General features: G+C 34.7%; 1 protein-coding gene across 3 annotated transcripts in view; it reads left to right on the top strand.

Annotated features, from left to right (window-relative positions):
• Positions 1 to 8,413: 8,413 nt before the first annotated feature.
• The window catches only part of CNBD1 (cyclic nucleotide binding domain containing 1), a 634,668-nt gene continuing 621,210 nt past the window's right edge, over positions 8,414 to 21,871 (top strand). Inside the window, exon 1 of one of the 3 annotated variants that reach the window (XM_007488069.3) lies at positions 8,414 to 8,885. In XM_007488069.3, the coding sequence (XP_007488131.1) occupies positions 8,807 to 8,885 (79 nt within the window). In that variant the 5' untranslated portion in view covers positions 8,414 to 8,806. The remainder of the gene's footprint in view (positions 8,886 to 21,871) is intronic. The other 2 variants (XM_056823346.1, XM_007488074.3) reach the window with 2 other exon arrangements.

Raw genomic sequence — 21,871 nt, 5'->3', positions numbered from 1 at the left:
TTACTGAGAAAGTAATTTTATGGCAAATAAAAGTTGTTTTTTTTCAGGGTTGCAGCTCACTGAGTGTGCTTTGTGCAGATTTCTGTGAAGATAAGTAATTGCTAATGTCATCTATAAAATAGAATGAGAACATCTGAGGCCAGTTTCTCATCTCAGCCATGTTTTTCAAAAGATGCAAGTCATTGTCGTGTCTTTTATTAGTCCCAAGGACGGTTGATTTCATTTAAGATGTTGTTTGTCTGCTGCAATCATCAACAGCTGATAATGTCTCGCTCATTCTAAAAGCCATCCCCTAGTATTAATGTGCTTTTCACCATCCTACTGAATATTTATATTTGATCAGAAGACATTGACGTGCAGGTTTCTCTTGATCTTGTTGGCTGGGATGTTTTAAGAAGTTATTTTCTGTACCTTTCATATAAGAATCCATTTGATTCTAATCACACATCCTTTGATAAATTTCCTTGGTTTATTTGATTCATTTTTATTAGAATTCTTTCTCTTGAAATTTGTCAAAAAGAATGTGGAGAACTGGGTTCAATCCTAGCTCTGCTGCTTATTGCTAAAGGCAAAGTCATTCATCTCCTGGACATCAGTTTCCTAAACTGTAAAATAAGATGATTAGATTAGGTAGTCAGTAAGGTTTCCTTGAGGCTGTATATTTATAATCTGTTAGTTTTATCAGTCAGTCAGTGAGTCAACATTAAATGAATAAATGAGAAAGTATTTATTACTTACTGAACACTGGTGATACATATATGAACAAAAATAGTCCCTGTTCTTAATTAAGGCACTCACATTCTAATTGGAAAGACAATATGAAAATGTCTAGATATATATGTTTTATTAAGAGGAGACTGAAGATATTTGTAAATGATCAGGTTTTTTTACTCAAAAGGTCAATACTTCAGGAATAGGTACAAAGAGGCAAATTTATGGAAAAGAAAGACTTTGTAATAATGCTGATTAAAATTAGATTGAGCTATTTCTAGACTAGAAGAGGTGGGCATTGTACTTATTAGAGATCTTCAAACAGTGGATCACAATTTCTTGAGTATGTGGTGGTGGGATTCTTTGTAGGGTATAGATTGGACCAAATGCCTGCCAAGGTCTCTTCTAATTCTAAAATTCTATTTCAGGGGTTATATATCCATTAATAATGAATAAAAATATAATAAGTAGTCTATGAAAGAAAAAAAGGAGAACAATCTGGGATAATAGAAAAAGTACAGATAGAAATTCAAGATATTTGAGTTTTGGTTCCAACTCTGCCATTAGCTGGCTATAAGATCTTGGACAAGGAACAATCTGAATGAGTCTCACTTTTGTTATTTACAAAATGAGGCTTGGATTGAATAATCTTCAAGATTCCTTACAGTTATGAAATTTTATGATTTATAGTTGCTTTGACACAGTAAAAACTATCTGTTCACATCCTTTGACCTTTTATCAATTGGAGAATGACATATCTTTACAAATTTGACTCAGTTCTCTACATACTTGAGAAATGAGGCCTTTATCAGAGATATTTTCTGTAAAAGTTTTCTTCCAGCTTTCTGATTTTCCTCTAATCTTGGTTGCACTGGTTTTGTACAATCAAAATTATCCATTTTGCATCTTATTATGCTATCTGCCTCTGGTTTGGTCATAAATTCTTCTCTTATCCATAGATTTGACAGGTAAACTATTCCACATTCCCTAATTTGTTTATGGTTAAATTATGTACCCATGTTGACTTTATCTACTTATACAGTGAGAGATATTGACCCATCTGCAGTTTTTTCAAACGGTTTTTGTTTTCTAGTTTTCCCAACAATTTTTGTCAGATATTGAGCTCTTGTCTCCAAAGCTTGAATCTTTTGATTTCTCAAACATTAAATTACTATGTTCATTTATTACTAAGGATCATGTACCTAATTTATTCCACCAATCCACCACCCTATTTCTTAGCCACTACCAGATTGTTTCGATGGTTATCACTTTGAAATACAGTTTGAGACCTGGTACTCCTAGACTACTTTCCTTCACATAATTTTCGTTGATTCCCTTGACATCTTGACTGTTTGTTCTTCCAGATGAATTTTATTATATTTTTCTGGATCTATAAAATAAATTTGGGGTAGTTTCATTGGTGTGGCAGTGAATAAGTAGAATAAGTTAGGTAGAATTGCCATTTTATTACATTGACTTAGCTCACCCATGAGCAATTAATACTTTTTACAACTGTAAACAGTTTAGAGCTGACTTCATTTGTGTGAAGAGTGTTTTGTAATTATCTTTATATAGTCCCTGAATTTGTCTTTGTGGGCAGACTTATTTTATATTATCTAGAGCTAGTTTAAATAGAATTTCTTTTTCTATCTCTTGCCACTGGAGTTTATTGGTAGTACATAGAAAATGCTGATGATTTATGTGAATTTATTTATATCCTGCAACTTTGCTAAAGTTGTTATTTCAAAAAGTTGATTCTCTAGGATTTTATAATTGATTCTCTAGAATTCTCTAAGTATAACATTATTTCACCTGTAAGGATTGATAATTTTGCTTTTTTCATTGCCTATTCTAATTTCTTAAATTTATTTTTCTTCTCTAATTGCTATAGCTAGAATTTGAAGTACAGTATTGAAAAGTGCTAGTGATAATGGGCATCATTGATTCACCTTGATCTTATTATGAAGTCTTCTCCCTTTTCCTCATTACAAATATTGCTTGCTAATGGTTTTAGATTGATACTAATTATTTTAAAGAAATTTCCATTTACTCTTATGTGTTTTTTTAAATAGGAATGGATATTATATTTTGTTTAAAGCTCTTTTTGCAACTATTGAGATAATCATATGATTTCTTTTGGTTTTGTTATTGATATGGTCAATTATTCTAATAGTTTTCCTTATATTGAACCAGCCTTGGATTTCTGGTATAAATCCCACTAGCTCATAGTCGAATGATCCTTGTCATATATTTCTATAATCTTGCTAGTTATTTGATTTGGAATTTTTGCATTAATTTTCTTTAGGGAAATTGGTTTAAAGTTTTCTTTCTCTATTTTTGCTCTTCCTCATATAGGTATCAGCATCATATTTTGTTATAAAAGGAATTTGGTAGAGCCGTTTTTTACTTATTCTTCCAAATAGTTAATAAAATATGGGGATTAATCATTCTTTAGATGTTTGGTAGAATTTAATTCTGACCTCACCTGGCCCTAGGGCATTTTTTTTCTTAGGGAATTCATCATTGGCTTGTTCAATTTTTCTTTTTAAGATGAGATTAAGCATTCTATTTTCTCTTCTCTTATTCTGTGAAATTTATATTTTCATAAATATATATTTCACTTAAATGATCAAATTTATTGACATATGATTAGGTAAGACAGCCTGTTATAATTGCCTTAATTTTCTCTTCATTGGTGGTAAATTCACTCTTTTCATATTTTGATTTGGTAATTTGGTTTTCCTCTTTCCTTTAAAATCAGTTTATCTATTTTGACTTTTATACAAAACCAGTTCTGTGTCTTATTTATTAGTTCAGTGATTTTCTTACTTTCAATTTTATTAATCTCACTTTTGACTTTTAAGATCTCTAATTTGGTATTTAATCAGGAATTTCAAATTTGTCCTTTTTCTAGTTTTAGTTGCATACCCAATTCATCTATCCTTCCTTTCTTTTTTTTACTGATGTGCTCAGAGATAGAAATTTCCCACAAATTACTGATTTGGCTGCATCCTATAAAATTTGGTATGTTGTCACATTGTTTTCATTTTCTTTAATGAAATTTTGATTATCTTTATGATTTGTTCTTTATTTCACTTATTCATTAGAATTAGATTGTTTAGAATTAGATTTCCAAATAATTTTTAACATGTTGCTTTCATGGTCCTTTTTTAATGTAATTTTTATAGAATTCCAATTTGAAAAGGATGTACTTAATATATTTCTGTTGTTGTTTTTTTCTATTTGTTATGCGGTCAATTTTTGTATAAGTGTCATGTAAAGCTGAGAAAATGTTATATTCCTTTCCATTTCCATTCAGTTTTCTCCAGAGGTCTATTATATCTAACTTTTCTAAAATCTTATCACTTATTCACCTCTTTGGCATCTTTCTTGTTTATTTATTTATTTTTGGTAGATTTATCTTGTTCTGAGAGGGCAATGTTTAAATCTTTTTTTTCCTTTTAAGACATTTAAGTTTTTTAAAAAAAATATTGCTTCATTGTCTATGGTACCTTTTAGCAAGATATATTTTCCTTCCTTGTCTCTCTTAAGTAGATCTATTTTTTGTTTTAGCTTTGTCTGAGATCATGATTATTACTCCTGCTCTTTTTTATTCTCTTCACTTCAGTTGAGGCAAAATAGATTCTGCTCCAGCCCCTTATCTTTACTTTGTCTCCATGCTTTAAGTATGTTTCTTGTAGACAGCATTTTGTAGGATTCTCATTTTTTGTTTTGTTTTGTTTGAGTCCCTCCCTATTCCCTTTACCTTATGCCCCTCTTTTCCATATGTATAGCTCCCCTCTGAAGTGCTTCCCTGATCCCCTTACCCTTCCCTTCTGTTTCTCTGTATAATTAAAAAAAATTATACTTCTAGTTGTTTATGTTGTCCTTTCTTTATCCCAGGTCTGACAGCAAGTTTCTTAATTCTATGAGCCCTCCACCTTCTCTGTGGCAGTTCCTCCATTCATTGCTCTTCCATTCCATCCTGCCCTTCTCCTGGTCTATTCCACTACTGTTTTGGCTCATTCTATTATATTCACCTCCAACTTGTCTTTCCTCCATATACACCCCTTTAAAATAATCAGGCAACAATGCCATTCCCAGGGTCCACAGATGACATTTTCCCATATAAAAATCTAAATTTGACCTTGTGGGTTGCTTATGATTAGTCTTTCATTACCTTTGTAGATTTCTTTTAGATCAAATTTCCTGGGGAGTTCTGAGTCCCCCCCCCAAATAGTTGAAACTCCTTTACTTCATTAAATATCCACTTTTTACCTTTTAAAATTATACTCATCTTTGCTGGATATGATATTCTTTCTCGAATGACCATTTAATTTGCTCTACAAAATGCTCTGTGAACACATATTCTGCATTGTCCTAATTTTGCAGCTTCTAGGTCTTCTGTTATTCTGACTGTAGCTCCAAAATATTTAAACTGTTTTTTTTTTCCTGTTGCTTATAGTATTTTCTCCTTAATGTGGGAGCTATGAACTTAGCAATGATGTTCTTGTGTATTTTTATCATTGGGTCTCTTTGAAGTGGTGATTGGTGGATTCTTTTAATGTCTATTTTGCCATCTAGAAATTCTAGAATTTCTGGGCAATGTTCCTTGAATATTTCTTGAAGTATGGTGTCTAAATTCTTTTTTTGATCATAATTTTCTGGAAGTCCAGCTATTCTTATATTGTTTCTCCTGCATCTATTTTTCCAGATCAGCTATTTTTGTTATATTTTATCTTCCCTTCTATTATTTCATTCTTTTTATTTTGCTTAATTATTTCTTGGCTTAGGCAAATTAGCTTCTTCAGGTCCAATTCTAGTTCTTAATATATTATTTTATTCTATGGATTTCTGGATTTCCTTTCCATTTGGGTGGTCCTTTTTCATATTTTTTTTTAAGGAGGTATTTTTACTTCACTGTCTTATGAGTTTAAGCTGAGATTTTTTTCTGGCCCCATAATAGCTATCAATAGATAAACTCTTTCTCTTTTGCTTGCTGATTTTTATTTATGTATTAAAAAAATATAATAGTCAACACAGTTGTTTTAATTATTGTCTTTTTGCTGTACTCTCAGAGTTCTCATTATGCTGGATTATATTACTCCAAATTTCAGGATTTTTTGGTGTTTTTGTTTTTACCTGGGTTCTATTTAGTTATTTCAGTTTTTATAGTCCAGGGTATAATGAAATCTTGAGTCCCCCACTCAAGCCCCAGTCCATGATTGACCTCAGATGTTCTGAACAGAGCCAGCAGATTATTCTTCTACTGCTTCTTCAAGAAGCCAGTCTGTCTCTCTCTGTCAAAGCAACCAGGAATTCTACTCTCTTGAGAGTGACCACAGCTGATGGGATCTCAGTCCCTCAGTAATCACACTTACTGGCATGTACTCCTTCTTCACTCCTCCCCTCCCACTTGCCTATAGCCCAGTACAAAACAGTTGTCCAGTTCATCTTCCTTGGGCCTCCAAAGCCTCTTATTCTCTAGTAGTGAGACCTAAGCCCTTATTTCATACCTCTTTTATCCACTCTATCTAGCCCTTTCCTCTTCCAATGTAGTCTTTTTTCTCTTCTCTTAATTTTTTTGCATGGATATTATGCCATTGTCATTATACCCACATTTTCTATGTTTATTCTTTTAATTATCCTAATATTATTAAAGTTCTTGAGTGTTACATATTATCTTCCCTTATAATAATATAAAGTTTATTTTTCATTGAATTCCCTATACTTTCTCTTTCCTGTTTACCTTCTTATGCTTCTCTTGAGTCTTCTGTCTGAATGTCAACATGCAAAATGAATTATTCATTAGAAATGCTTGAAAGTTCTCAATTTCATTAAATATTAATTTTTTCTCTCAACAAATTATATTTCAGTTTTTCTGGGTAAGTAATTCTTGATTGTAATGCCTTATTTGTCTTCTAGAACATACTATCCTAGGCCCTCTGATTCTTTAATGTAGAAGATGATATTTTCTCCTTAGACTGTGATTTATGAAACTTGGCTATCCTCTTCCTGAGATGTTTTCATTTTGGAATTACTTTCAGGAGGTGATAGGTGGATTCTTTCAATTTCTTTTTACTCTCTGATTATAGGATATGAGGGCCATTTTCATTGCTCATTTCTTAAAATACCATCTCTAGGTTCCTTTTTTGATTGTGTCTTTCAGGGAGTCCAATAATTATTAAATTATGTTTTTTCTATCTATTTTCTAGCTTAGTTATTTTTCTAATGAGAAATTTCACATTTTCTTCTTTTTTCATTCCTTTTTCTTTTTCTTTTTTTTTTTGCTGTTGTTTGATTATTCCTTCATGTCTCATGGAGTCACTAGCTTCTAAGTGCCCAATTTGAATTTTAAAGAATTATTTTCTTCAATGATTTCCTGAGCTGCCTTTTCCATTTGACCAATTCTACTTTTAAGGAGTTGTTTTCTTCAGTGAATTTGTGTATATTTTTTCTTGTGTGTGTGTGTGTGTGCTTCCTTTATGAAGTTATTTGTTTTTCACGATTTTCTTTATTCTCATTTCTATTCCCAATTTTTTCTAACTCTTTTATTTGATTTTTAAAGTCCTCTTAAAAAACAACAACAACCTCTTAGAAGAGTTCTTTTTGGATTGGACACCAATTTGCACTTTTTTTTTTAAGCTTCACATATAGCTGTTTTGACAGTATTCTCTTCTAGACTTGTTCTTTGATCTTCCCCTGTCACTCTAGTAACTTTATATATAGTTAACTTCTTTTTAAAATTTCTATTCATTTTCCAGTTCATTTTATAATTTCCTTCTGTATGTTAAAGTTTGGCTTTGCTCCTGTTTTGGAGAAAGTTTTGTTCAGGTTTCTTGTTCAGAGCCCTCATTGTTTACTTTCACTGAGGGGTGCCTTACCACTTGTTTGCACAGTTGGGGGGGGGTTGCTGCTGGCTTATACAGGTAGAGCAGGGCCTCACTGCTATCTAATACAAGGGTGTGATGTACTTTGAGGGCAGAGCCTTGCTACTGGCCAGCAACAGAGGCAAAGCTTCACTGGTAATTTATGCTGGGTTTGGGACTTGCCATTGCTCTTTACTGGTGACAGGAGCTTGTTAGCCAGTAATATAGACCTTTCCTGCTAACTCCAAACTGTCTTGGGGTGGAAAACTGTTTCACTACTACAAAATTCAGGAAGAGGCTTTGATTTAAAGTTTATTGGATACTGTATAACCAAGTGTAATTGCTTTTTAATTCCAGGAGAGTGGAGGGAAGAGGGGACGGAGACAACATGAATCATACATCTTTGGAAAACTTACATATAAATTTGTTATTGGAATAAAATAAAAATAAACAAAAATAAAGTTAATTGGAGAGGAATTATTCTTATAATAAAATCTTATTTTGCCATCATGACATTAGAAATTAATATGCATATTTTTAAAGAAGTCTACAAAGAATGGATGATTTCCAATACAAAGAAATATCTCAAATGGTAGAATTTCATGCAAGGAGCCACCTGCATGAAGATAATATGTTTTTGAATGTTTGGAAATGATAACCTATAGGTGGTAGCTACTCTTCTACTTATTTATATAAGTAGTGCTAGTGCTAGTATTTAAGTTATTCATCAGAACCCCGTGCTCTCTGTCCTATATTCCATGTAATTAAAAAAAATAAAACTCTTATCTTTTGTCTTAGAATTGATATTAAGTATTATAAGACAGAAAGAGTGGTAAGAGGTAGACCTCATGGGCCAAATGACTTGCCTAGGGTCACACAATCAGGAAGTATCTGCAGCCAGAATCCAGAATCCTTCTGATTCCAAGCCTTGAACTCCATTATTGTGCTACCTAGCTGTCCCTTATATTATGCTTTCCACCTTAAAACATGAATAATATGGTGCAATGTTAGACCAAACTGTGAAAAAAAAGTTCTTCCTGAACAATTTCTTTCATTCACTGGAGAACTATTTAGTCATTTAAAAAAAACTACCTGTATTACTAAGGCTCGACCTATCAGAAGCCACTTTGAGAATTCTGATTTATGATGTCATCAAAGAAGTGATATCCTTTTGACTTCAAGACTCAGTCTATTTTGTCTAAACAAAAAAGCCTTTGGATCTCAAGATGCCGTTCTACTCTATTACAGAGAATATTTTGGCTAATCTGGAAAGTTTCCCACCTTTTCCATACAGACGTGTACCAAGTGAGTGGAGAATACTTTTGGGGGCTCCTTCATTTGTTACCTATTTTAGTCAGGTAACTCCTACAACAGGAAGGCTAGAAAAGGACACAGGGACCACCTAATCCAATCCCATCATTTCATAAGAGGAAACTAAACACAGACTAAGATATCAAATGACTGAATGTATACATTAAGTTATGGGTGGTCTCTTGGTTCTCACTCTAGTGTTTCCCTTGATTGTACTACATGGTCTGAAAATTGGTTTTTATATTTGTTTCAGGTTTTTTTTTTAAAGACCTTTAATAAAGGACAATCCATCAGATTTCCAAAAAAACATACTCTATCTTTGGATAGCACTAATTTTTTCCCTTTCATTAAATCTAATGCTGCCTTTCTGTCACTGCCACACATTGTTCCTGGTTCTTCCTTCTGTGGCTAAGTTGAACAATTTTTACCCATCTTTTAGGCAATAGTTCTTCAGACATTGGATGCCCTAATCTGTCTTCTCTTCTCTAGTATAAACATTCACAGAACTTCCAAATTGACATGATTAAAGCATGGTCAGAATGTTTTTCCCCAGTTCAAGAAGCTTCAATATCTTGCCACTGTCTTTAAGTAAAACTAAATCTAGGTTTTTTTAGCATTCAATTCTTTTGTAATCTGACTCGAGTCCAATCAGGCTGATTAATTTACTGATAATTTATATTATTTATACATCTACATACATAGACACACACTTTAAATGCATTTTATTATATTCTACATGATACTTATACTATAAATACTTTATATTCCAGTTAGACTATCCTATAGTTTCCTAATCATGAGATACCATTTCTATCTCTATGTCTTTCCACAGGTTATCCCTGTTCTTGGAATGCTCTCTCTTCTCTATCTCCTGTAACCCCTAGATTTTTTGAGACTCATTTTGTAGCACTATCTATGTGAGATCTTTCCTAATTTTGCTAAATTCAATTCTCTCTTCCCCCTCCCCAACAGTTTTGTATGGATTTCATATGCCTCTCATGCTTATTTATTTGTGTATATATATATATATATATATCAATTCACTCAGTAGAAAGAAGTTAGCACCTTGGGAGCAGATACTTTTTTTTTTGTCTTTGTCAGTGAGCTTAGTATTTGTACTAAGTACTTAGTCCTCTGGTAGAGTACTACAATTGTTGAATTGAACTGAAAGTAGTCAGTCTTCAAATGTTATAAAAACTAGGGCCTAAACCCCTAAATTGCCTTATTTATTTTTATAGACTTTTCTTGGTATTTGTATGTGTACATGTTATTTCATTAGATAGAATTTAAACTTCTTGAGAGTAGGGACTATTTAATTTTTGTCTTTGGATCCATGCCTGGCATGTAGAAGGCTCTTAAATGATTGATTGATGGTTAAAACCATACTTGTCACGAACTAGATATTCTTCAACTAGTCAGTGTCTTTCCTGGAGTGCAGCTTTCCAGTCTGAGCATAATATCTCAGATGTGGTCTCTCCAGGGCAGAATACTGTCCAATTTATTGCTTCCTTTATTTTGGATGTTGTGCCTCTTAAATCAGTCTACTATTGAGTTGAGCTTGCAGTTCATAATATCTCTAGGATTTTTTCAAATGAACTCTTGTTTAATAATATCTCCTCTGTATTATACTTATGATGCTGATTAAAGAAACTAAAATAGAAGATTTTACATTAATTATCCATGTTCAATTTCATTTAGGAATCTAGAAGTACAGATGAGATATAAATTCCATATTGTTAGAGTCAGCCTAACATTTATTTTAATCTCTCAAGATCTTTTTGGATTCCAATTATCAGCCAACATTTTAGTTTAATTTTTCCAACTTTGAATTATTTGTATATTTGCAAAGTTTGCTATCTATGCCTTCCATCCAAATCATGAGGTATTTTTATATAGCTCAGACTTGATCACAGATACCTGGGATATTTTATTGGAGACATTCTCCTTAAGTGACTTCAAAATAATTAAATTATTTGGGGTCTGAATTCCTTTTGGACCATTCTTGTGGAAGTTCAGGGATCATTCTCTAAGGATCATCCTCTGAGGCAGAGAAGCAGAAGCAATAAGAATTAAATGGTTTCAACCTTTTTCTGGGGTTTGTGGGGAGCAGTTATCATTAACCAGTACTTTCTTAGCATTGGTTCCATCTCTTTGATGATCTTTTCCCCAATATAGTTTACCCACCCCTTTTTTGTTGCACTTAATATTATCCACAGCCTTGGATTATTTTGAGCTTTAGGGCTTTCAATTCCATTGCTACAAAGTCTTATCATGCCTTTGTGTTCATCCTTTATTAAATTTTCCCTTCAAATTTATATTCTGATGTGTTGTGGTGGAGTGTAGGACCTAGAATCAGGAAGACTTGAATTCAAATTTAGTCTCAGATACTTATGTGTGACTAACCCTGGGCAATTCTCTTAACCTCTAATTAGCTTCAGTTTCCTCATCTGTAAAATATGGATTATATTCCCACTTACCTCCCAGGGTTGAGATAATAATGTTAAATGCCTAGCAAGGTACCAAAGAGTCACATAAATACTAGCAATTATTATTACATAAATGCTTTTCTTATTTTCTTTACATATCTTTTGTTAGATAATGCTATGAAAATGTTATGTCTTCAGAATTTCAAGTTTCCAATACTGTTTAGATCTACCTTTCCTTTAGCATTTTTAGTCTATGAGAATTTTGTCTCTCTTTTCTCTGAACTCTTTGCAAACCATTCTCTCCAAACTTTTTATGCATATCATACAAAGGACAAAAATGTGGAGAACTTAAATGGCATCTGGTCCAACCTCCTTATTTATAGATAAGGAAATTCACTCAACATCACACTTCCTATACTTCCTCTCATTGTTAATCAGTCAACAACATTTATTAAATATCTATTGTGTTTCAGGCTTTGGGGATATGAAGTCCAAAATGAAATAGTCTATTGTGAATTCTATGGTGAATCGATCAATTTTTTCCATATTTCTATTTTAGTAACCAAGAATAAATTGATAAATGTTTAACAACTGTCTCTATGAGGAAAAAAAATTCTCATGGACTTTGTTTAATCTGAATGATTAGTACTTTCTAATGTCTAGTCAGTCAACAAAACAATAACTGAAGGTTTTGATTTGTAGTTTGCAGATTTCCAAGGTATAAACAAATAGTCCCTCCTCCCTTTATTTAGAGTTTTGCTTTCCACTGGTTTAGTTACCCACAGTCATTCCAAGGAGGAAAGGGAGGCAGGAAGGGGGCTCCCACAGGATGATGGAAGAGGCTGACAGAGAGCTCAAGGACCCATTGAATCTGGGACCCAACATGAAGAGACATACCCTGGGCAGTTGGGTGGGCAAAGTGGGGCAAAGGTATTATTCTCTCTGTGCCTGAAGGCCTGCCACAGCAGTCTGCCAGTGGCAGCAGTGTCTCTGTGTGTTATATGTGGGGTAAGCAAGTGTTTGTTTACATCCACAGTTTCAGTCATTCATGGTATGTCTTAGAAACTATTCACCATATCCCCATAGGTACAGGAGATGGAGCCCCTATTGTACTCACATAAAAAATTTAACAATTGACTTTAGATGGTTGAGTTGGTTCCAGCATATTGCTGTAAAAAACCATTTCCTTATTGTTGGTCAATGAAAATTAATTGTGAAAATGGAAAGTGAATTCTCTCAAATATCTAGATGGTGTTGACAAATACTCTTAAAATAATTATAAAACAGGAGATAAAATAATCTCTCATAGCAAATATTCTACTTGATGCACATATGTAAAATTAAAAACATAAATATGAGAAATTTCTGAATTTTGCATTTTATTTATACCTTAAGATGTATTAGACAAAGTCCTTTGCCAAATGAGCTGCTGTGTGTTCTAGTTTAAAATTTATTTTTTTCATTAAGGAAATTTACTCTGGATATAATTTGAAAATATTGTGTTTCCCCCACCCAACCACAGTTGTCAACAACAGAGCTTGGTTAGACTAGCTGGATTATAAGGATAATTATAAGAAAATCACCATAAGATTATTTTAAGTTACCTATGAGTCTCTTTAATTCAGTATAGGTTAGTTATGAAAAAAATAAAATTTATTGTGAATTGGGCATATTCAGTAATGCCCCACTCCCTTTTCCAACATCCATCAATGACCTTCAACATACATTAAAAAAATAAGAAAACCAAACCAAACCCAGGATTGTATGAAGAACTGGGGTACATACTTCCTAGCTTCTCTTCAGAAGCCTTTTTGATGTCAACTTCTCTTTCAAGGTGTGCCCCATTGATTGCTCAATAGCTAATGTCTTTGTGCTCATTCCAATCAAAGCAACAGCTTCCTTTCTGACTTCCAGGTAGGTACAGTCCTATAAAAATCTGGGCAAGAGGAGCCAGCAAACCCTGACAGAGTCAAAGCTGAAACAGTAATCACCAATAAATCGCAAATAAACAAGTCAAACTCCAGTAGGACTAAGCCTGCTGTCTAAAAAAGAGAAGGATAGGACGGAGCTAAGGTGTAGCCAGCAGAAGTAAGAAGGATGTTTCTAAGAGATAAGGAAAACAAAACAGCATAAATATCCTTGTCTGTTTAGCAGGGGGAATTGCCTGGATAGCTTGTTTGTCTTCTAAACATTAAAACCTAAACAAAACAAAACAGAGCACAGTCCTTTTCTGCACTTGAAATACTTAGGCATTTTACATTTTAAGTGGTAGAGTTCCCTGGGGCTTTTTGCAAGATGTCATTTTGGGTGGCTCTATTGTTTTCTGTGATGAGAGAGGGGAACAGCTGAACACATCATACCTCTCCAAAGGCCCAGCTAGTACTGCCTCATTACCCATGTACTTCATGCTCAGAGGCATTCCGAGTAGTTAAGCAGCTGTGCCAATTTAGGGCTTAAAAACTTGTCTTCTAATCCTTTTAAGTTCTGTCCTCTGGTGGCCTCCCTTCTTGCTCTCCTTACCACAGGCAGTGGTCCTTGGGCTGTAGGGAATCTTTGCAGCCTGGCAGACCTGGGACAAAACAGCTTTGGTTGTTTTTCCTTGGTGCTATGAAATAGCTCCCCTTTTGCTCTGGATGTGAACTGGTTAAAAACCCAGTGGCTGACACAGTCTGTGTCCACCTGGGCGAGGGAGCACCTGAATCAGGGAAACCCATGCCTCACTGACTGCTGCTAGTTAATTCCTACTCTAGGGAGGGAGAAGTTCAGGCAGACGAAGGGCTTTTATTTTTTTTTCCTTTTTTTTTTTGGAGATTGTAGGAAGTTGCACCTGGAACTTTAGGAACTGAGTGGTGGAAACCACTTTTACATCTCTCTGGTTTCAGGTAATAATCTTTCTTCGGTTTTATTAATATTTCCAAATGAGAAGAGGTCTCTGCCTTGCCTGAGGCATATTCTATACTTGAGATCCTGAAAAGAAACATTAAGGAGGTAACATTAGACTTGTAGTTTCTTGATGTCTGATTAAGCTTATCCTTCACTAAAACTAAAACTTGACCCTATGGTGCATTCTGACCTTTGGTTTTCTGGAGAAAAAAGGAGAATGTTAATGATCTTCATTAGATGATACAGAGCTCAGGGGTATTAGTGGATGTGTACATGGTGGTTGTCAACTGACAGAGAGACTAAAGGAGACAGTGATGAAGGTAGAAATCCCATTATACAGGGAATTAGAATAGGGATAAACACCTTGTCCCTGTGTTTTGATCTTGCTGTCTTTGGACCCCTGATTCATGTTTGCTAGGGGAAAAATGTTTTCTCAGGTCTAATACTTTGAGAGTCCAAGGGTCTGGGAATTTATCATCAAAAGATGTTAGTTCAAATCTTGGTTCTATTTATTAACTGGGTGACCTTGGGCAAATTATATCAGTAGGTTCACTTTTAAATGAGGGAGATGAGCTAGATGATTTTCTAAGGTCTTTCTAGTTCTAGGCCTTTGAATTCTAAAGATATTCCTTTTTCCTCCAGGGATATTGTCCCCAGAAAAGTCTGCCATTTTTCAGTGGTGTAAGGAGTTGCAAATATGAATGTGTCAGCAGCAGACTTGTGTAAATAGGAATATAGAACCATGTTAATTTGATAAACTACTGAATAACTTAGATGTGCGTGTGTGTATGCACACATGTATGTGTGTTTGGGGGGCATTTGGGGAAAAATATGAGGAAAGGCAAAAAGAAAGGAGAAGTGAATAATGAAAAGAAAATAATAATTAAAATAATTCAAACAATAAAAATTCACGGCTAACAGGAAAAAGAAAAAAGAAGTTCCCCTTTGGGAGGAGATAGATTTAGTAAAGGTTCCCTCTATTTCATGATTCACAAGTTTTTCAGGGCTCTGGGATGTTCCATTAGAAAACTTAAATTCTTTTTAGATTTGCCTGGAAAGGGTCATGAGCTAATTTAGATGAAGAGGGAAAGCTACACAGGATGGGATAATTTGCTTTTTGACCTTTGACATGAGGTAACACAATCTCCAGAGAATCTTAGAGGTCATATAGTTTATTTCTTTTCCTGTGGTTCTCAAAAACTTTTTGGTCTTAGGACCTCTTTAGTCTCTGATTAAGGATTCCACAAAGAACTTTTGTTTATATGAATTCTATTTATCAACATTTACTATATTAGAAATAAAAACATCTCAGTATTATGAAAACAGTTTTGACCTCAAAGACCTTCAGAAAGTGTTGTGGGACAGCCTCTGGAATCCTTAGATCACACTTTGAGAAACACCATGCTACCACATTTGGGAATCTTCTTTACAAAATTCCCAAGGGATCTTGCTCTATTTATTAGGACATTCTTGTATTGAGTGAAATCCTGCTTCTCTATAAGTCTCACTCATTGTTCCTAATTTTGTCCTTTGAATGTAGTAACTGATACTCACACAGAACCAGAAAGTGTCACAAAATATGTTATCTAAATCATAGATTGAGAGTTGGGATGAACGTTAGAGGTCGTTTAATCCAACATCCTTATTTTAGAGATGAATAAAAGGAGGCGAGAAGTTAAGTAACTTGCCCTAGGTCATGCAGCTCTTAAGTGTAAGAGACATGATTTGGATTTAAGTTTTTCTCACTCTTGATCTAGAATTCTTCCCACTGCACCGTTTTCAACTTCCCCTTACTTAGGCATTGCAATAATCCTATGGTATAGGTATTATGAATCTCATTTTACAGTTAGGAAATCAGACTCATAGAGTATGACATGCCCATGATAACACAACTCATGTCAGAAGGGGGATAATGTAGATCTGTCTGCCTCTAAGTCCAAAACTTAGGTATGCTTAGAATTATTGTTTCTCTGAAGGAACATTTAGCATAATTCTAAATCTGGTGATTTCCATGTTCCTTCTGCTTCTAAGTCTATGGTTCCATGATGTCTTTCAGGCCAATCATTCAATTTTTTGAAGGTGGGTCATTAATCCACCTTAAACACACCTAGTTCCTTTAACCACCCCTCCTATAATAGTAAATCCTTTCACCATTCTAGTTAGTCTCCACTGGACTTGCTCCAGGGTGTAATTGACCTACTTAGAACATAGCAATAAAGCATTACTTCTATTGATGTAGCCTATAATTCTATTAACTCTGGAGCCACCCATTTCCCATGTAGATTTAGCCTATTTTCATGTAAATAAAACACAAGCCTTTTTCACATAAACTGAAAAAAAGAAAATGTATTCCACATTCTGTTCATATAAAGGTGATTATTTTTGGGATATAAATGCAGGGCTATAGATATATCTCTATTAAATTTCTTCAAGCTCATGACCCCTCTTTCAATCCTACTCTTGATTCCTGAACAATCTTTTTGGATCATAATTGTCAATTAATGAATTAGCTTTTTTTCCCCAGACAATCACGTTCCTTCCTAAAGCTTGTTGTTGCTGTTCAGTCATGCCTGACTCTTTATGATGCCTTTTAGGGTTTTCTTGGTAGGGATACTGGACAGGGTTGCCATTTCTGTCTCCAGTTCATTTTACATATGAGAAAACTGAGGCAAAGAGGTTTAAGTGACTTGCCTGGAGTCACATAGCTAGCAAGTATCTCAGGTCAGATTTGAATGTGGGGAGGTGAGTTTTCCTGACTCCATTCCTGGCACTTTATCCACTGTGCCATCTAACTGCCCTAATGCTTGTATATATACAGTTAAGTGATTCAGTCTAGGTCATTGCTCTAGATAAACATTAACCTTATTGATGTATGTATAGTTTGTAGCCTAGGTCTTCACCATTTTGAAAAGTAGCCTATATACCTACCTCTTATCCAATCAACACAAATCCTTAAAATCACTAAGAAGAACACAACCTGAAATTGGTGTGATGTTTTATATTTTCTATAATTTTAATAAGTGTGTTGTCTATGAATTCATCCAAATCTTAGAGAAAATGTTGACAGAGTGACAAGGAAATTCTCCTGCCATGTATAGCTAGAAGCCTCCTTCCTGGTAGACACTGAGCAACTAATATGTATATTTATTCAACCAGTTAAATCTTCCCACCTGTACTGTTGACTAGTCTATACTCTTCTATATTTTTCAGGATAATGCTATGAGATAAATTATTGAACAGGGAGATTAAACTTCTTATGAATAAAATACATCTCCCACCAAGGTTCTGTAAGGGGGAAAAGGGGTTAATTTTTTTTTTTTAAAGGGTTGGAATTGATTATTTAAGAGTTTGGTTGCCAGGGATTTAATTACTAAATCCCAAATGAATTACTAAAGTCAGAATGGATCTTATGGTAGTTTATTTTAAAATAAAGAGGGAAGATATTAAGAAAGAAAGAGAAGATAAAGAGAGAGATCCTCTTGAGCCAGGCAGGAGTTCAGAGGTCCTTGCTAAGGGAAAAGAGTCTCAAGATGGTGGGCCTTTCTGGAGGCTGGCACCTCCAGAAAGGCCAAGAGAAAGGGAGTTAGCCTTTTCACTCACCACGTTTCAGTCCAGCTAGTAGATCCTTCTGCCCTTCTCCTCCAGCCTCAACTTGAAAGCATCAAGAATTCCTCCCATCTCCATTTCAAAAAATGAAGAACTCCCTCTCACAGGAGGAAGTGACAGCCCCTTTTAAAGACATCTTCTCTTGCATTATTAGAAAGTCTTTCTTTTCCATAAATTTGCCTCTTTGTACCTATTCCTGAAGTATTGACCTTTTGAGTAAAATAAACCTGATCATTTACAAATATTTTCAGTCTCCTCTTAATAAAACTTGTATATATCTTGACATTTTCATAGTCTTTCCAATTAGAATGTGAGTGCCTTAATTAAGAACAGGGACTATTTTTGTTCATATATGTATCAATCAGGGGAGAGACAAATCCAATCTTCACAGTGCCAATGCAATTCTCTTGAACTTATAATCTTAGAGAGTTTCATGGGAGCCCTGAAAAATTAAGTGACTTGCCCAAGGGATGAGAGAATCTGCTTAAATACATATGGCACTACATGCATACAGCCAGTATAGATCAGAGGCAAGAGTTTAAGATCAGGCCTTCCTGGTTTTTAAGGCCAGCTTTCCATTTACTATGACACACCACCTTTTAACAAATGCTTTGCTGACATGCAAATTTACTTTTTCTCTTGCATTCCCTTGATCTGGTAAGTTTGGTAGCCCCTGTCAAAAAGGAAATGAGTCACTTTGACTTGACTCAATTTTATTGAGATGGGGCCAGGGCTAGTTATCATCACTTTCCTTCTTAAGGCTTACAAACCTATTGTTCAGTGATTCATTTTAGATCTTTGCTCTGGATAAGCATCAAACTTACTGATGTACAGTTTGTAGCCTAGGTCTTCTTCACCATTTGGAAAATTGTGCTATTTGCCGACCTACAGTCCTCTGGAGCACCTCTTTATTCTCCATGATTCCTTAAAATCACTGTGAGTCATACAACCTGCAATTTGCAACCTGAAACCTACAATCACACTTAAGTTCTTTCAGGGCATTGAATTCATTTAGTGTAGCTAGGGGTTCTCTTTCAATCTTGAATTTCAGTTCTTTCATAAGAGTGCCTGTCCCTCCCTTTCCAGTGTGAAGCTGTGATATTGATAAACATTAAGTGCCTACTATGTGTGAGGCACTCTGCTAAGGGCTCTGGATAAAAACAAGAAAAAGACAGTCCCTGCCTTCAGTGAGCTTACAATTTAATAGGGGAAGATAATACAAAAGGAAGCTAAAAATTGGGGTGGGGCAGTGTTAGTGGTCAGAGGGAACCTGTACAAGGGGATATGATGAAGATGATGGTGGAGTTAAAACCACATTGAGTGGCTAATGGCAAATGAAGAGATTTTTGGGATCTTGAGCCCCCTAAAAAAGTATATTTTTTGTCCTGTTCTTCAATTAGACAGGTAGAAGCAACTGAAGCTACTGATGAAATTTGAGTAGCAAAGTTGAAGCAGTCTGCATGTTGATGAATTTCTGGGTGATAGGCATTATGAGGATGATGGAATTGAAACCAAGCAGAGTAACCAGTGGCAAATGAAGCTCAAAATAATAATACTGCAGAAATAACAACTGACTCTTTTTTTTTTTAAGGTTTACAAAAAATTTCATAGACATGTTTTATTTGTTGGGATAACCCTGAATTCACTCTTTTTAAAAACACTGCTTTAAAATTTACATAGTACTTTGTACTTAACAAATTAAAAAAAAAATCATGGTTCTGCTTCTTCCTCTCTCAGGTGCTGACATTGTGTGATCTTTCCCTAAATAGTAAACCTACCTTTTGTTGTAATTCTTATTTTGTATAAAGGCCTTAGTCATGAAGGAAGAGGAATTGAGATTGCTTTGCTTCATGTAGGAGAACAAAAGAGGACTAGTAAATAAAGCTACAGAATATGATAAGAAGAAAGACTTCCTGACAATTAGAGCTGTCCATAAGAAAAATAAGAGGCTGCCTCCTGAAATAGTGACTTCTTCCTTACTGCTTTAAGTAGAGGCTAGATAATTACTCTTTAGAGACATTGTAAAGACAGTTTTTATGGATTAGACTTGGATGGCCTCTGAGTTTCCTTCTGATTCAGAAATTCCATGATCCCTAGAACAAAAAATAAGGAAGGTACCCTTTTTTTGTAGATGCCACAGTTATATCCCATTATACTTTCTTTTCTTTAGTATCCTTTTAGCTATGATATTCTTTTTTTCCCTAACAAATCTTTTTTTTTGTTCTTTGCATAGTTACTGTTAAGAATTAGAATATCTTGATCAAATAACTTCATAAAGTAATGAATTCTGTAGAGGCTCATAAACAGGAATGTTTCAACTTAATTGCACTGGAAATCCCATCTCTCCACTAGAGGTCACACTTTATTAACATTGCATGGTAGACCAAAAGAGGGAGAAGTGAGCACCTTTAAGAGAATTTTGTTGATTCGGTTTATAATGAATAATAATGTCCAACTCTTGATTTTTCCTTCTCTTGATGCCAAAAGATACTTTACCTAAACTATAAGACATGGGATGAGTTCCTTTCTCTAGACACTTTTCTTCTTTTCTACCCTGCCAGGATGGAGCTAACAGTATGGAAGGGGCAGAATGGTACTAACTGTTGTTCCTTGATATTCAAATTGCTGGACTGCTGCATTTTCTTTGTAGTTAATACAACTGTATTTTTACATCTATGCTTTTATACTATAGCTATAAATTTTTTCTCCCGTAGTCAACTTCAAGGTTACAGTGAACTGACATTGGGTTCTATTGAGGAATTTAGATCACTTTACTCTCCAAATTCTTTTACTAGTTGCCATACTGTTACCACTCAACAAAAATAGTGCTTTTACCTACTGTACTATTCCTTCTCTACCCAGGGGAAATTAATATACCACAGAAGAATGACAAAACTGGCCCACGGTTTAATTCACAATAGAATAATCCACAAATAAATACTTATCTATAACATTGAGAGATACGGCATTGGCTTCTGAGTTTTAGTTTCTTCAGTCCCTAAGCATTTAGCCAGGCTTACTTCAGCTTTATACTGCCCACAACATTGCCAAGTGCTGGCTTATTCTAGTGACTTCTCTACAGTAACTCTATCACAGCAGCAAACTATTTTTTCCTTTAGCCCAGCTCCAACTGAAGTAAATAACTGAAGAAATTCCTTAGGAGAAAAAGTAAGAAATGGGCTTTGACTAAGCAGAAAGAAATCCTTCTGGGGTAAGGAGGTGAAAAAATCATGGGATTATAGCTTCAGACCCAGAAGGCATCTTAGAGTCCATCTAATACACCTTTTCCCCATTTCCATCACACACTTTTTATAAAAGATCCTGAGGCTCAGAGAGGATGGATGATTTGCCCAAAGTCACATAGATTATAAGCATCAGGGATAGGATTTGAATCTACCTCTTATTTGCAGACAAAGTTCTTTTCACTATACCACATTGCTTTGGTTATGGCAAAGGATGTGACATAGAGAAGGAAAGGAACATCAAATCTATAGGGATTTATGTAATGGGTTTCACACCCTTAGAATACAGAGTAGAACTGATAAAAGAAATACAACTTGATTGTTGGTGACTGTTGAGGGGGTACGGAGCTGTTCATATGCCAACTTTACATAAATAGTCTAGATATATTATTTTCCACATTCATGTAGGTTGAAGACCTTTCTAGACTTTTAAAATCTGATCCCTACTTCAAGTGATTACAGAGACAAATGAGACTTCCAGAAGGAGTCTTTATGATAAAGTTTTTCTTGGCATTTTGAAGTTCTGGGTAGGGAAATGAAGAGTTTTAAGAGTACAAATTGTGTTTTTGCCACTGCTTCAAGTGGAAAGGTAGGACATTGGAAGAGAATGGAGATCCTGAATCATTGGGTTTCAAGCTAGAAGGAACCTTAGAAATTGAATTCAATGCTCCATTTTCAAAATGGTGAGACTGAGGGCCAGAACACTGAGGTGATTTACACAAGGTCACATAAGTGACCCTGGGCAATGGGATGCAAGGATTTAAAACCAGGTTCCTTCCTTCCTTCCTTCCTTCCTTCCTTCCTTCCTTCCTTCCTTCCTTCC

Source organism: Monodelphis domestica, chromosome 3 (assembly GCF_027887165.1).
Source record: "Monodelphis domestica isolate mMonDom1 chromosome 3, mMonDom1.pri, whole genome shotgun sequence".
Taxonomy (NCBI): domain Eukaryota; kingdom Metazoa; phylum Chordata; class Mammalia; order Didelphimorphia; family Didelphidae; genus Monodelphis; species Monodelphis domestica.
Note: the sequence above shows the minus strand (reverse complement) of the source record. Positions and strands in the feature narration are given on the sequence as shown.